At 46.5% G+C, this 16,908-nt stretch overlaps 1 protein-coding gene across 1 annotated transcript; it reads left to right on the top strand.

The window, feature by feature from the left end:
- Window positions 1–5,637: 5,637 nt before the first annotated feature.
- LOC147185585 (delta-like protein 4) lies at window positions 5,638–15,924 on the top strand. Its single transcript, XM_086104494.1, has 11 exons — window positions 5,638–6,057; window positions 6,176–6,427; window positions 6,629–6,686; window positions 7,602–7,865; window positions 9,331–9,391; window positions 10,178–10,308; window positions 10,556–10,725; window positions 11,291–11,510; window positions 12,255–12,972; window positions 13,078–13,186; window positions 14,812–15,924. The coding sequence occupies exons 1-11, from the start codon at window positions 6,010–6,012 to the stop codon at window positions 14,815–14,817; spliced, it is 2,037 nt and encodes a 678-aa protein (XP_085960620.1). The 5' UTR covers window positions 5,638–6,009; the 3' UTR covers window positions 14,818–15,924.
- The last annotated feature ends 984 nt before the right edge of the window (window positions 15,925–16,908 follow it).

The raw sequence follows: 16,908 nt of genomic DNA, 5'->3' as shown, positions 1-16,908 counted from the left end.
CGGACATTTTCCCCTGACGACGTCTCTCATGCAAACAAGCATGCCGGCTTCAATCACAAACTCTTTGCTGAAGACAAATACCGCCATGTAGCCTGTCAAGACATTCGGCGAGCGCGAAGCTTGCGGTCATGACGCATGGCATCCCAGATGTGCGTGTGTGTGCGTGCGTGCGTGCGTGCGCATCCACGTGCACAATTGTGTTGTGCGAGTCCGCCGACTCTGCCGAGAGCATGAGTACAAAGAACCAATCGGAGCGAAAGACCTCACTCGAGCACATCCTGTTTGACTTGACCTTAGAGGATATTCTCCTTTCCCAAGCAAACAAACCGCCAGGCTTTTGGGATCGTACCAACGTCGGAGGGGAAGGGAGGGGATGGTGAGAGGACAGGCGAGCCAGAGGACCATTCGGGCAGCCAAGCGAGGTGCCACAAGGCGCAATGTGCAGGGGTACGGTTCAAGTCCATAAACTAGGTGTGAAACTGTCGGGGACGTGCGTTTCCTCAAGGGTTGGTCCGGCCCAATAATGACTGATGGGATTGAGGAATTACCGGTACATTCGAAAGTGCAGCAGGCTAAAGCAAAACCACCCTGGGCTTCTGCCAGTGGGATTTGTGAGAGACTTTTTTTTTTTTTTGGTCAAATTGGACCTGATGAAAAGCAACATTTAGCTTATGATGCTATTGTATGTACGTTTGTTTGGCTTGAGCATATTATGCAGAAAAAGACATCGGCTCCTTGTGTAATTAATCCTCTATTAGGCTAAGTCGCCGTGCCCTCGCCCCTCTGGCGGCCCCGCGACGTTTTATACTCAGCTAATGGCGCCGCTGCTGGGAGACGGTCGGGATTAACGCCACCGATTGACACTAATCTTATTGTGCCAGAGAGGATTTGGGACCACTACTTCACTTTCGGTTGCAAAAAAATCCCCCAAAAAACCAGCAGCCCTGCGCTAAGAGTACGGGATTTGCGTTGTGCGGCCGCGTGTGGGCCTTCGTGGGCTAAAACGCTCACACAAAAGAAACCCTAATATTGTACTCCCAAGTCAGAGTACGTTTTTACTCCAAGGCTCCCCCAAGAGTTGAGTTATTCGTTTTAAATCAACGAAGGTAAATGCACCTGGACAAAGTCTACCATGCTAAAGCTAAAGAAAGGTAGCTAGCTGGGTGATGTGCTAATTCTAACAAAACTATTTTCTGTTCTAAAAATCATATCTGACGAGCAGTATGAGTATTTTAACGCGCACCAAAGCTGAAACTAACAATGTTTTCACCGACACTAATGCTCACGCAACACCAGACGTGTCTATGTCATACGTGGGCCCTCAGTGGCCTGTTAGCTGAATGCTAACACAAGGCAAAAGAAACTCTATGTACATACATACGGTATCTAGCATAGAGAGCGAAAGCAAAATATCCAAGGACCAACCAATTAATGCTAAACATTGCAACAATCTTGAATCTCATCCTCGACAGCGAGGACGTTACCGCCACCTTGGCAGAGAGCATTTCGCCCATGTGCCCGGACAAAAGACTCCGTCAGTGGCGTTACTTGTTTGGAGTAAACACCGGAAAGGTGCAAGAGGAGAAAGCAACGTTCCAGAACAGAACATGAGAGGGAGAAGGTTAGCGGGAAGGGGTAAATGTATGCACTATTTTCATTTTTACTTAAATTTGGTTTGTACATAGCCTTGCCTGCCAGCTGAATTCTCGCGGTATTTGTGAGTTCATAACCCCCTCGAGGACCCATCTTGGCTCCTGATTTTCTCAGATTTTCCCCGAGCCGGACCAATCACAAAGCAACAATTTGTTTGACACTGTGGACATGGTGGCAAATTGCACTTTCCTCCTTTCGGCTCCGTAAACCTTTCAGGACCTTCACAATACACTTGAGCGTTCAAAGACATATGCGGGTCGTTTTGCGTCACCTCCGCAAAGGAGTACCGCAGAGAGAAACCGAGCCGTCTCCTCCTGACTTTCTTTCATGTCGCTAACTTCCCGTCGGCCGCTTGCTAGAGCCAAAGAGTGAGCCTGCAACCCCTGAAGAGCAGCTCGTAAATCCTCACCCTACATTTTGGTCCCAACGTTGACGTCAGCGCCAATCTGCAACAACATATTGACCCCGTTGCTTAAATGGCCATCATTACAGCTTTTACGACACAGAGGCCTGCTCCCAAACGCTAGAGAGCAAACAAGTCGTCAATACAGCAGGTGGCCAGTTAGTGAGCTGAGCCAGATCAGATAAATGACGTATTGCACAGCCTCGCGTTGAATGCGCGTTTTTGCGGCATAGACAAACGAGCCTGTCGAGAACAACGTTTCGCCAACCTTTGACATTTTATTGTCCGATTGCCTGTAGCCCACTTGAGGGAGCCATATTGTATTACGTCGGTCTTCCATAAGTGAATCAGACGGAACGAGATGCTTCAGTGTCAAGGCTGTGCCGACATTCAGTACATTCCCGATAGTCGGGCAACAATAATCTTGCATGCCGATGAGGCTGGTTTACCCTCCGTTGCCATGGCAGCAAAATTTGCAAAATGGCGACGACGCAAGTACGAATGAAGACCCTGCTCCTGGAATCAAAGTGAAACCGCTGGAAAGTCCTTTGTCAGGCACGAAGCCCCAATCCCACGGTGACCCGCAACATGCCGCAACAGCCACACATCAAAGGCCGAGGCCTGCGCGTGAACCCAAAACCCGCTCGGCCCCTTACTCCCGAGAAAGCAGAGACATCTTAATCTAGGCACGGTCCCCATCCCGCGCTCTCACAGAGCGAGTGAGAATAGCATGGCTGAGAGGCGCACGGCAGCAGCTGGTCCGTGCGCGGCTCCGGTTTCGCGTAACAATACGATGCGTTTAAGTGAGGCATGTTATAAATAAGAACGCAGAGAGCATCCGATGACAGCAGCTCGGCTTCCCCCTTGGCCCGCTCTCTGCTTTATCTGTTGTCCGTTTCAGTTTTAGGCTGTGAGTGCATGAATGAAAGACAGGGAACCAAGGTGGGGGGCACCCGGGCTTTGGGCCGGCATGGCCGCTTTAGAGCGCCTCGTTGTTGGCTGTGAGTGGATGCCCATCATAGGCAGAAGAGCTCAGAAGCTAAAACATTTGAATTGGGGACAAATATGGTCATAATCACCTGACTGTCATGCATTATTTTTATTGTGGGGTAGGACTTTATCACCAGAGCACATCGTGATTGTACAATTGCTTTGGTTCGGCCTTGACGGAGGTCTGCACTCACCTAGTTACATGTGTGCTTTTGCTGTAAAATTTGATTTCAATCTAATGCGGTGTGTGCAATGCACAGTATTTGATTGTACACGATGACAGTCAAATAAAGAGGAAAAAAAAAGAACATATGGCTCGCACGTCACTCGCTTTCCCTTAAAGCAAAGAGTGTTATCAGCTCGGGCACAGCTACTAAAGCTGCTGAAAGGTGTTCCTTCACACCTTTTACAGCAGGTAGACGGGAGTCGCGGCTGTTTTATATGATAGATGTATTTGCCATCAAGGTCCATTATGCCCGAGAAATCACAGCTTTCACGGCGACGGTGACAATATGGCAACTCGTTGTGTGGCAATGATTCATTGGTTTTTAAAGTCAACAAGCAAGAGAATTTGCAGCTGATGGCGTTTTGTGTATAACTCCATATATATTTAGAAAGAGGAGAGCCTGAGGTGCGCGCGTGCATAAGCCATTGTGCTGTGGAGACTCGCTGGGGACACAACAGGTGTGTCAATAGCATGCAAGTTTGCCGCCGCTCGCATCAACACGATAAACGCTCTCCATTTTCACTCTGCGCAGCGGGCGTCTACCTTAGGGGAAAAAAAAAAAAAAAAACAACAGACGAAACGGCATGGTTTGGCCATCACGCATATTTTGCGCGCATGTTGCTTTTAACCCTATATGACGACCTTGGAAAGGCAGATAGACATATGACACACACGCACGCACGCACACACACAATATACATATTTCTGTAAAAAAAATGATCCACGACACATTGAATCCCTATTTCTGTCATCCAATGCAGCTCGACTTGAACGCTAAATATTGCATATGATGCCATGGGCACAAAATGTGTGTGTATATATATTATATATATATATATATATATATATATATATATATATACTGTATACACACACACACTTAACTGTTTTAATGACAGCTCTATGAATAATAATGATATGACTGTCGATCACAATGGAGAAGAAGGGGGTACACATTTCATGCATGAATATGACATCTACAACCCGTTGTGTGTGTGTGTGTGTGTTCATTTGCATACAGCTGAATAGTGATGTGCCCGCACACTGCGCTCCCGCATGAAGCCAAGAGCAGGGACACGCGCCTAAACAACGAGGAGTGGAGTGGAGAAGAGAAGCGCAGGGGAGGGGAGGAGAGGAGAGGGGAGGGGAGGGGAGGGGAGGGATGCTGCCGGCAAACTGTGTCAAGCTCGAATGCGCGTAAAGGTGCCCACGCGACACCCATCAGAGGGGAGGAAGAAAAAAAATAATCATGAATGAGTGTAAGGAGGAATTGTTCAGTGAGATCATCCCTTATTTATTATTAGGAATGCAAACTTACACGAAAGGTTTGTGTATGCTGGTACGAATCCAAAAAGCAGTTGGTGCTAAATGAATATTTTTGCTTAAAATGTGTGCACCGCAGTCGGTACTGTACATACATTAATAAGTTAAACGTAGAGAATACAACAATTAGAGTGAAACAAAAACAACTTTTAGACATGTTTTTTTACATATTTTTACATATAAATTATTCGGATGGGAATATCAGTTTTATTTTTTAAAACCATCCTGAATTTTTCCTTTAATTGTATCATACGCCATGTATCAAGATACATATCAAATTGCCTTTTATGAGAGGTGCACACCAGGTATAAATTGGTATAAAGCGATTTGATGTTGCTCATGATTTTTTGTTTCAATTTAAAAACATCACATCCTTTAATCATAGCCCATGAATTGAAAAGGTTATCGAAACATCTCTTGTGGAGTGATGTGCACCCCTAATATTTGTCTTCTTAGGATGAGCAAAAGGAAGTTAATTTACAAAAAAAAAAAAAAATTGGCTCAGATTAAATATTTTTATGGAAGTTTGCAGTATTTTGGTAGTTGCAGGCGTAGTATTAGTAGTAGTAGTTGTTGTTGTTGTAGCAGCAATAGAATAGGCGGTCATACAAATTTACCATAACGGCAATTATATGTCACCAGTCAGTTAAATAAATTGAAATGACACACTTAACGTGTCCAAATTGAACGAGAGACGTGACACGTGACTAAATACTTGGACTAATTAAGGCGGCGTTCCTCCTGTCATCATCCATTCATTGTCTTTGCTCAGAACGCGCAAGTGTGCGCCAAAAATAAGTGAACAGATGTTGTTGCATGCTTGCCACATAATGGCGTGCGCGCGCACGTATTAAATCTGCATATTTTGTTGTCGGGTTGCGAGTCGGGAGGAGGAGGACGAGGAGGAGGAGGAGTGCGGTGGGCGAGTGGGCGTGGAGCGCGGCGTCCACGATTGGCAGTTTATGTAATGAGCCGCGGCGCGCAAGTCTATAAATGAGGGAGGGCACGCGCCGTGCGCTCCCACTGAAGGCGGACGAGAGTGACGCGCGGCGGGCTGTGTGGACGCTCCGTGGACGCAACTTTTTTTTTTTTTGCACCCCACCGAAACCGCGCGCACACACACTCACGAGGGGGCCGCGCGCGCACGCGCCGCTGACGTGCATGTTTGTGGAGTACGGTGCCATGTGAGGAGGGGCGACAGGAGGAGCAGGAGGAGGAGGAGACGGGGGTCGCCGCGCTTCTTGGATATTGGTCGCGTCACTTTTGGATAACGTTTTTCTGGTGGAGAGGAGTTAAGAGTGGGCATTTGGAAGGATTATCATCTCCCCCTTTTTTTTTTTTTGCTTCTACTTTTATTAAATTGCGTCTTTGGAATTGGGCTTGCATAGTGGGTTGTCACTTTGGCTGCAGAAGGATGGCAGCCTGGTTCACCTTCATCCTTGCCTTCAGCTCCATGGCACAGGTAAGAAGGAAGACCCCCCCCCCCCTCTCGCAGAAAAAAAAACACTGGATCCACTGTTCTGTGTATTTTTTGAGCGACGATCATTTATTTATTTATGTATTTATTTGGTCTTTTGTAGGTATTCACCTCAGGTGTTTTTGAGCTGCACCTCCACGACTTTAAGAACCACAGGGGTCTGCTGGCTAACGGGCTGCCGTGCAAGCCCAGCTGCAGGACTTACTTCAGGGTGTGCCTAAAAAACTACCAGGCGGTGGTCTCGCCCGGGGAATGCATCTTCGGCAGCACCCAGACGCCGGTGCTGGGCTCCTCAAACTCGTTCAGCGGTGTGCCGCCTGGTCCCATCCAAATCCCCTTCAATTTCGGGTGGCCGGTAAGAACGAATTTTTAGCAGTTGGTTTTACTTTGCTTTTGGTCGGTTTGGGGGAGCTCACCTGCTCCTCTTAATAATGCAGTGACAACATCATGCTTGGCGAAAGCTACCGAGTGTCCCAGCTTGAGACTAAATATACATGAAAGAATTTTTAAAAAGTCAATTCAAGGCTGGTAACAATCTGTCTGTTTCTCCATATAGGGATCCTTTTCGTTAATAATTGAAGCCTGGCACTCTCCTCATGGAAATCTACCTGTAGGTAAGTGCTGCGTGTCCGAGCTTCACCACAGGAGGGTGCTCTAGGTGCACACTTACTAGACCCCCCCCCCCCCCCCAACAACCCAACAGAAAGGGGATGTGATGAACTTGTACATTACACAACAATTATTTTGCAAACGATCGAACCATTAATTAGTCTTTATGGAGTCACCCTGTTGGTTGCGTTCACATTTTTCTTTCACACCTTTTCCACCTCTTTGTTATGAACTTGCGGACACCTTCTTCTTCATTCTTGTGCTCAACACAATTGAACTTCCTGCGGTTTATTTTTGGCGTGGGAACGAGCCGCGGGGCTTTCGGTGAGAATACGCGGCGACTGCCAAGAAGCCCTGACTGCGTCTTCCTGTATTTTACACCTTACTTCTGTTCCGCCCCGCTGGAAGACGGGACCGGGTTTGGGGGGGGGGGGGGGGCTGCTGGGAATGTTTTTGCCGACGGAAGAGAAAGAGGAAATTTCAAAACCTGAGTTTATCTTTCATCTGGGCTGTATAGGATGTGATAAGGGATGCAGCTTGCTACTGGGCAGATTAGTGGAGTGGAACCAGGCAACGTTAGAAAGCACAATAATTTATGATATGTTCTCAGATGGGGGAGGGGGGGGATCGTTCTACCTTTCAAGGTACAATGGCTTGTGACCCTTTCTGCAGTTGTAGCAGGAAATGTTACAAACCCAGACTGCACCCACTCTAGACATTCAAAACCAGTTTTTCTTAATTCGTAAATCTTTACCAAGGCTCACATTTTACGTGTCAAAAATCATGATATATACCGCCAAACAAAAACGCCACAGGGTAGACATACTGAAATCATTACGACGTAAGGTGGTCGTGAAGGCGCATTTACTTCATCAAATCATTCCACAAACACAACCTTAAGACAGTCCAACTCCTTCCAGAAACCAACAATCCGGACTTTCTGATCAGTTTCTTCGCCGTCCAAAGACAACTCGGCGTGGGCAGCGACTGGGCGCAGGACACGCAAACCAGCGAGCAGACGGAGCTGAGGTATTCCTACCGCTTCGTCTGCAACAAAAGTTACTACGGCGAGAGCTGCTCCAAGAAATGCACGCCCCGGGACGATCGCTTCGGACACTACACCTGCACCAGGGACGGACAGCTGTCCTGCCTGGCCGGCTGGAAGGGGGAATACTGCGAAGAACGTAAGTTCTACACAGAGGTTGGGTCGAAATAACACCGATGGGTTGTATGTGAAATATTATTATATATAATATCAACAACATTTGAAAGGAATCGGAATGGGACTGGACCCCTGCGTCTGTGGGATGTGCTCCTTTGTTTTGTTTTTTGAAGGGGTCACATTGAAAGAAAAGCATCTCTCAGGGTAATTGTGCTGACAGCTTCAAGGACCTCGTTACCAAAATCATTGCTTAGCAAAGCTCCGAATGAGACTATGGAAGTAATTCTATACCAGACTGTGTAAGTTGTTAGTTGTTGTCATTGAGTTCAGGATATTTGTGCTGAAATGCAACATTTTAAATTTACCCGAATTCAACACTGAAACACACGCTTCCCAAAGATGCAACAAGGATGCTCAACACTATTTCACCAGCAAATTTTTGCAATTTGATACTTAAGACAACCAGTCATATAAATTAAAATGGATTAAAAGTGGCTCAAAAAGGAGATCAATTCTGAAATTGGGAGCGGGAAGCAAATTTTGGCGCCCTTTCCAACTCTGCAATCAAAAGTTTGGACTCAGACATGCACGCCACCCTCACCCTCCTTTTTCACAACAACAAATGAATCAGGAATCGTTACCCTGTGCTGGATACGCCACAATGGATCAGTCCTCTTTGCCATTTGGTGGCCAAAGAGGAATTGGTGTGATCTATTCGGACGACCGCGGTGCCAAATTCCAACCATATGGGCTGACGCGTTGCAATTAGAGGCTCATCTTTCACGGCTGACTACGGGAAATATACATGTGGGTTACCTTTGTAACGCTTCACTCCCCCAACAAGTTCAAACACGCCTGACCGATTCTGAATGGCGGCCATTTACCATCGACAGGTGTGCTTTTACCTGACACTCTATTATTTACCACAATACTGTTTTGCGCGTGCCCGGTAACCTAATCCGCATAAGGGGAGGGGACGGCAGGGAGAGCAGAGGGTGGGGGCTGAGGGGGGTGCGCGCATGGTTCGGAGGCCACGCACGCGTGCCTTACACGCGCCGAGGTTAATCACGCTGCTATTATCCAGCCACGCGCCGGGGCCGCCGAGCGACGCGCGCGCTCGATAGCGGCAGCTGCAAATATGGCGGCCACAACAACAATAGTGACAGCTGTCTGCTATTGAGAGCGAGCATCTGTTGCCCGCTAAACTGGCTGCTTACCGTCGGCAGCCGCGCGATAATGTCGGAGCCCCGAGAGTCCCGCGCTGCGCAAACAAACCCCCTCAGCAGCTGGGTTGAGATCAAATGAGCGGCTAAGCGAGACACATGGACATTTTTCTGCCGCGTTATTTATAAAGACATCAAGTGCGACCGAGAACGCTATTCCATGTAGGGAGGGCCCAAAAAAAATTCCTTGTTTACATATTTTACTCATAACTTCATAATGCAAGAACGGGTGTATAATACTGATTCAATTTTTTTTTTTCGTAGCCATCTGTCTGGAAGGCTGCAGCGAGAGGAACGGCAACTGCTCCAAACCTGGCGAGTGTGTGTAAGTATTGAACCTTAAGTACGGTGCGCCCTTCAGGCCATATGATTAGGTACAAGACCCCATACCAAAAAAAAAAAAAAAAAAGCACAGTTTGAAGATGCTGCTTGTGCTTGCCTTCTTTTGCTTCCCGCTATGCTCAATCACTGAACAATTTGCATAATTTGTACATTTGATTTATTCAACTGGACTCAAAAGTTACAGCCAAAGAGTTTGGCTGTTGCCCAAAAATATCGAAACAAATCAAGTTCAGTGTCACATTCATTCTGTTTACAGTGAAGGGATTGTTCATTTCAAACGACACATTTGCGCTCCTTTTATAATCAAAAACAATCCTCAGCAAATTCCCAACTTCTCCCCTTCCCATGTGCAAGTTCCCTCCTACATCATATTTTTGCCCTCTTTTTGGCGACACAAATCCATCACTCCCCCGACCCGGAATGGGGTTAAAACCCTTCGGGATGCCCGAACAGAATCATTAAGCCGCTCTCACACATCCACTGTCACTCAGCACAGCAGGTTATAATAGACTTTATTGTCAGTTTTCTTTTTTTCGGACAAATTATTTAGTCTGTTTATCTGTCCAGATTTTCTCTCATTAAGATTAGAAAAAATTAAATTATAAAAAATCTGAATCGTCTTAGAATATGATGTGACTTTTACAGCTCATATATTGACTCCTACAGTATATTACAGTAAAAAAAAATTTACTCGCAAATTCAAGAATGGGAGAACTTGAAGAAGTATTATTGTCATCGTGAGACTGATCCTTTACATCGCCCACTACAGGTGTCGAGACGGCTGGCAGGGCACCTTCTGCGACGAGTGCAAGAAGTACCCGTCGTGTAAGCACGGCACCTGCCAGCTGCCGTGGCAGTGCAACTGCCAAGAGGGCTGGGGAGGCCTATTGTGTGACCAAGGTAAGGGCACGCGCACACACGCACACACACACACACTGGTCCACTTTCAAAGACAGTCTCATGTTGCAGCGGCTTTTCATTCGGGGCGGCTGAAGCGCATTAGTTAAATTGGGTTTCCGTCCGAGTGTCCCCTCACTCATTATACACAAGCAGAGATGGGGCGGGGGTGGGGGGGAGATAACTTTTTTTTCCCGTCGTAAATAAACACTCACCTCTCAACTCCTCGTCTTCCTCCATCCCCGCTTAGATCTGAACTTCTGCACGCATCACCACCCCTGCGTGAATGGCGCCACCTGCATGAACACGGGCCAGGGCAGCTACACGTGCACATGCATGCCGGGCTTCACGGGCGTCAACTGCGATCTGGAGATGCAGGAGTGCGACAGCAACCCCTGCCGTAATGGAGGGATATGCACCGTAAGTCATATTAAGCGTTTTTAACACTTTAAAACAATTCCTAAGTGTCTTAAAAAAACGTATTTGTGACATGTTTTGGTTATAATACCTCAAGGTTGAAAAATAAAAGCATGTTTTCCCCCCTATGCCTTGTTCAAATTAGCCTCTTTTGACGGACAAACAAAGCTAGCAACACATTTTCTAATTTGGTAAGCACTCCAGAGTCCCTTCTACTTATAAAAGCAAGTCAAAATCAATTTTCCAAAATACATGGAAATGTTTGAAAATATGGAAGGACATTCATCCCAAACAAAAGAGGCACGGAAACAAGTAAATTCAATTAGAAACCAGAAGGAAATCTTTTCCAGAAATGTCACGATAGCAAATCAAGCATTTCACACTGATACAAACCAAACAAAGAGAACAAGAAAATAAAATCACTTCCTGTATGCTGGGATAATGGTGGCCAATCAAAGAAGCCAAGCCAAAGAAATGCTGCTTTTCCCATTTTCCCTAATGAGGACAAGTGGTTTCGAATATGGATGCCTAGAATACATTGACGCAAACATTACACCTCTATCCCTAGAATCTGGACAGCGGCCACATGTGCTCGTGTCCGGAGGGCTACGAGGGCTCCCACTGCGAGCACAGCCAGCTGACGTGCCTCGATTCCCCCTGCTTCCATGGTGGCAAGTGCTGGGAGAAGGACAATGGGCGGAGCTACATGTGCGAGTGTCCCCGTGGCTACACTGGCCTCAACTGCGAGAAGAGAATGGACAAGTGCACGTCGCTTCCCTGCGCTAATGGTACGACCTTCCTCCACCCCCCCCCCCACCACCACCACCACCACCACTGATTCCTGCAACTGGAAGCGTGCGGAACAACAGGAATTGCTGGGAAGTTGGTGTCTATTGTCCTGCTCATAAACAGTCGACAGCCCTGAGCTATAGCTTGTAAATGTCACCGCAGCCCGCGGCGGTCGTTGCTGATGAAGAGAGGGGGGCGGGCAAATGTCTTGTTTTACGAAAGCCGGAATTGTTTTTTTGGGGGGGAGGTTTTGTGGGGAGAACAATCACAGTTGTACGGTCGCGTTGCTGATTGAACACAGATGTACAAGCTGTGGTCTCCTTGTGGGAATGTTTCTGGAGATCGACACTGGTTGAGCATTCACAACTCAATTTGAATGCACCTTGAAGGCCTGTTATTTCCTCCCGACGTTTTGGGGTTGGTTGGGGAAATCGCTTCCTTTCTGCCGATTCTGGTGTGGCCCGCGACAAAAATGAGTTTGACACCCCTGCGAGTTGAACAAAGACTTTCCATCAGAGTGGGACCCGGAAACGGGTGGCTAAGTACACTACTGCACCTTTAGGAGTCATGCGCTGGTATCTATAAAAGGTACAACTTGTTAACCAACCATTTGCTCTTGTAAAATGTACAACGATTTACCTTGGAATCCGATCTATGTTGAGCAGTGGTTCCCAACCATATTTCACATCGTATGATTTTTTTCGGGACACTTCAGGAGTAAAACTTCTTCCTGTTTTTTGTAGGTGGTCAGTGCATGATCCACAGTGGCATTCGGGTGTGCAGCTGCCGCGCAGGATTTACGGGTCAGCGTTGTGAAATCAACATCAACGAGTGCGCCGGGAACCCATGCGTCAACGGTGGTACCTGCCTTGACCGGATCAATGACTACACCTGCGCATGCCCCCTGGGGTACAGTGGACGCAACTGCGACAGGGTCCAGGACGAGTGTCCCCTCCATCCCTGCCTCAACGGCGGCATCTGTACCAGCAAGACGCCGGCAACTTGCGTCTGCCCGCCTGGCTTCACCGGGCCCAGCTGCCAGTTCTTTGCCGCCGTGACTTCACAAGTGGAGGAGATTCAAGATGGCTTCCAGTGGGCGGCCGTCTCTCTAGCCGTGGGGCTAGTGGCACTTTTGGTGCTGCTGTGCATGGTGGGTTTGGCCCTGAGGCACATCCACCGGCAGGCTCGAAGGCAGCGAGAGGACACCGAGACTATGAACAATGTGTCCAGCGCTCAGCGGGATAACCTGATATCGTCGTCGCAACTGAAAAACACCAACGAGAAAGTCAGCCTGGAGGTGGACTGCGACTCGGAGAAGTCGAACTTTATCCATAAAAACTATCACTTGGACCCTTACAGCTCGAAAAAAAAGGAATTTAAGGACGAGAAGTCGCAAGAAGACAAAAGTCTTATTTACGACAAATGTTTAGAAGACAAGAGACCCTTGAGTAGAGTGTGCAGGTAAGTCTATTGAACAGTGAAGATCTACTCACGAGTTGTACCAGTAACACAGAAACAAGTATTTTCAGGAATTTATTGTAAAAGCCGCCGTGTTTGTGTCCACAGTGAAAAGCCAGAGTGTAGAATATCCACGATATCTTCATCCACAGACACTATGTACCAGTCAGTATTCGTCATAGCCGACGCAAGGAGGGAATGCATCATAGCAACCGAGGTAAGTTGCGCCACTCTCATGCTAGTTCTGAGTCGAACGTGTCGGAGCAAAAAGGGTGTCAACTGGTGTTAGAGATGACAGAAATTGTTTGGAAACACAGTTCTGACAGTTCTGATAGAAGAAGACTTAAAACAAAATCTGTCTTGTTATCCGGTACGGAATAAATTGCGACATTTGCATGCACGCTAAACCCGCGGAGGGTGCCGCAGTTCACAGTAAAATAAATACGAGGAGCTATTTTATCTTGGAGGGTCAATTGGAAGACTGTTCACATCTTTTCCATCAAGAAAAGCCTGCAGTGCCCTTTTCCTGAAGACATTTTGTCATCTTATTCCGATAAGATTGACTTGCTAGCATTCATGCTAATCCCTTTAGGGTGGTGGTGTTTACACGTAGAACACAGTAAAATAAAGGAAGAAGTTGTTGCATACTTTTGAAGGAGCTGGAAGACTGGGAACACACAAAAAAAAAAGTTTGGCGGTGCTCCTTTCTTTTCTGGATGTCGTTTTGTTGTGCCGGGCCGATAAAAATGCCACTATAGCATCTGCTCTAAACCCTTTGAGGGGATTGTTGTTTACGTGTAACTGTAAAAAAATAAAAAAATACACAATTAGTAAGGCAGCATACTGTAGTAAAGTTGGTTGGACGATTGCCAACATCCCTTCCCATCATCTGAAGCCCGCGATGTTGTTTTTTTTCCCCCGATTGTCATCTTGTCCCGATTAAATAAATACATAAATAAATCCATGCCAGCATTCACGCTAATCCTCCGAGAGTGTTGTTTTGAATGTGAAGATGAAAGAAACCAGTGTATCTTTGTTTACTCAATGATCATTAACGTCAGATCAATCAAAAAAAATAAAATAAAAGCAATGCTGTCCTTTTCCCAATAACATTGTGTTGCCATGTTCTCATAAACTAGATTACAACTTCCAGCCGTCTCATAAGGATAACTGAGGAGAAAATGGAAAACAAAAGTGACCTTCTTTTGTAGAAAGAGTTAATGAGGAGCTTGTCTGATCAAGGCCAATCATTGTCAAGATAAAATACTGATTTGCCAAATACTTAACGAGCGGCATTATAATAAATTTCTCAGAGTCATACACAAATCTTAATGACAAAAATCAGGCAAATCAAAGCGTCGGGTATCAACAAAGGCACTGAAACACAATTAGGACTGTTCCGTCCTGACAGAGGTCTGCATTCCGCCATATGACTCGACTTAAGGATCTTGGACACTTTATATCTTAATAGAAAACATGACATTGGAATTAATTGTGTTCCAGAGTCTTAACTCAAGTCGACCGCAAATAAAAAGCAAAACCAGTTATGAATGGCGGGCTCTGAATTTTTGCAGACTCCACCCAGGGTTGGACCAGTTGGGTCCCAGGAGTGCTTTGTGGACTCATTTCCAGACCATAAATAAGATGCACTTCATCCCCCCCCCCTCTCTTTTTTATCCTTATCTGCTTGGTCATGCTTTAAATGGATATGCCAAAACACTTTTTCAATGCAATGATGGAGCTGAACTTCATGGTCAAGTTTATCACAAATCAACTGAGCATCTATAAAAGGCTACGTTTGATCTTACGCTAACCACCTCTTCTCCTTTTGTCCAACTGCAGGTCTAAAACAAGTGACGCAAGAGAGACACAGAAACACAATCAAGCAGGAATCGGAACATTCTGGATTGTTTACAAAAGGCGAGAAGAGACTTGGAGGTCGTGTTTGTTTGGTTTTTTCAACGTGTCAGCCGCTGCTCTCTGGAAAACTTGAGGACACGGTGGAGGAACATTTTAACTTATCTCTTGGGAGGGTGAAAAGGAGGCGAAGGTGGATCGCCTCCCGGCCACTCCATTTCTGGCCTTTTGTGATAATCACCATCACCACGATGACTTACAGCCAACCAATCAGTGAAAGTTGCCTGAGATTTTTTATTTTTTTTAGCCCCGCCCTTGCAGAAAACCCTCACTCCTGTCAGTCACTCTTGCCACCTTCGCCTTCTATGCAAAAAACGAAAAAAACGACACAAAAACTCAGGGTCAACAACCACAATCCAACGTCACCAACGCAGACTAAGGAATGTCTGAACGTCTTCAATTTGGAGATTTACATGCAGCCCGAGTTCACTAGAAGCCTTAAAAACCGGGGATGTTAGGGGGGTGGGTTGGGGGGTGAAAATGCTACATTTGTGCCCTTGTCTCCTCTTGGATTGTTTGCACTACAAAAGATGACAAATGAAGAAGATACTTTTCAATCAGCAAAGACTGACAGCAGTCAAACGTACGCATAGAAGGCGTTTCTATGCAACCTGAACGAGACAACCACAAAAAAACTCTCACGCCACCACTGCCTGCCTGCCGATGACACAGTTCAAAACTACAGAACCACTAATGTAATTGTTTTTTTAAGTGATTTCCAGAGTTTAATTTAAATACGACACATTGTTCTTTATGTTTTATAATATTATTTTGTATATAATGCATATTTATAAGGACCAAACTTCTGAGGAATAAACTTTGTGGGCAAAAAGCGTTTGAAGATATTTCCAAGGTGTTTAATGCTCACATGTGCTTTGTGTTTATTGCTTTTCCATGGAGGATCAATTTTAATGACGGCCAGAATTCGGAATAAACGCGACTTGGCTTGTGGATATGAAATCCAGCTGCGCATCAGATAACAGACTCGGATTTTGGGGGATATGGATGGGAGACACGAAGCAAAGACCCCCACCCTTCATCCTTCCTCATTTCCTGCCCGCCTGCCGCGTCACGACTTTGACTAATTCCTGGAAACGCCTTTGGCTCTCGTCCCGCCCTGCGTTCTCTCCGCGGACCCTCAAATTAGCTTGAAATTCAAATCCGTTTCCATGGCAACAGAGCCCCCTCGAGCTGGAAACGGTGAAACAAAGCCCTACCCCACCTCCCGTGATGCTCTCACGCACGCGTCGCCCTGAAAACAGATGCTGCAAAGAGGACGTGTATGCGTGGGGATTTAAAAAAAAAAAAAAACAGCAGCATATGCCAGCTCTCAAGCACCCATTAAAATAACACACGCTTATGAATGCACACTCCCCAACTGGCGGCCTCGCCCTCCGGGGCTCAAAGTGATATTTTACTACCCGCTTCTGTACCATCCACTCAGGGGGGCAAACAAAGCCGGGTGGAGGGGGGCCTGGCAATGGGGGGGGGGGGGGGGGGGGGGGTCTTCCCTCACCAAAGCGGAAGGGGCAAAAGGGCGGGCTTTACACCAGATGGGAGGCAGTGCATGTGCCATAAATCCTCGGAAATAACAAAAACATCTCTGTTTTGTGTACGCTAACCTTTGAGGAATAGATTGAGGACCCTGACATGAATCGAGGGCATGCATTTCACGATCCACTTCAGCCAATAAGATTGTGGTTGAGAATATGCTGCACTCCTACGTGGGTGCGGCTAATCCTATCGTTCACAATTAAAAACCTGCCCCAAATCAGCAGAGTACTCTGAAACGAAAAGCAATCGAACAAAAACAGGAAGCAAGTGTACCAAAATAAAACCAGTAACGCTACACATGGCTTAACAGCGTGATTCTGAAACACCCCCAACAAAAGTACTTGGTATCAACTACTACTTTTCACATTCATCTCATTTTTGGGTAATAAATGACACATTAAAAGAAAAAATATGCTTTGATGTCCATTGCGCTGAGAGCTCAGGAGATTTGCTGATGGCGGCTCAACA

This window comes from Hippocampus guttulatus, chromosome 23 (genome assembly GCF_054856545.1).
Source record: "Hippocampus guttulatus isolate MCC_2025c chromosome 23, RoL_Hgut_1.0, whole genome shotgun sequence".
NCBI classification, from domain to species: Eukaryota; Metazoa; Chordata; class Actinopteri; order Syngnathiformes; family Syngnathidae; genus Hippocampus; species Hippocampus guttulatus.
Note: the sequence above shows the minus strand (reverse complement) of the source record. Positions and strands in the feature narration are given on the sequence as shown.

Bases quoted from the DNA above. Each gene is read 5' to 3' on its own strand.
- LOC147185585 (XM_086104494.1), top strand. From the start codon at position 6,010: ATGGCAGCCTGGTTCACCTTCATCCTTGCCTTCAGCTCCATGGCACAG. The intron at 10,309-10,555 runs GTAAGGGCACGC...ATCCCCGCTTAG, and splicing joins AGGCCTATTGTGTGACCAAG to ATCTGAACTTCTGCACGCAT. The intron at 11,511-12,254 runs GTACGACCTTCC...TGTTTTTTGTAG, and splicing joins GTCGCTTCCCTGCGCTAATG to GTGGTCAGTGCATGATCCAC.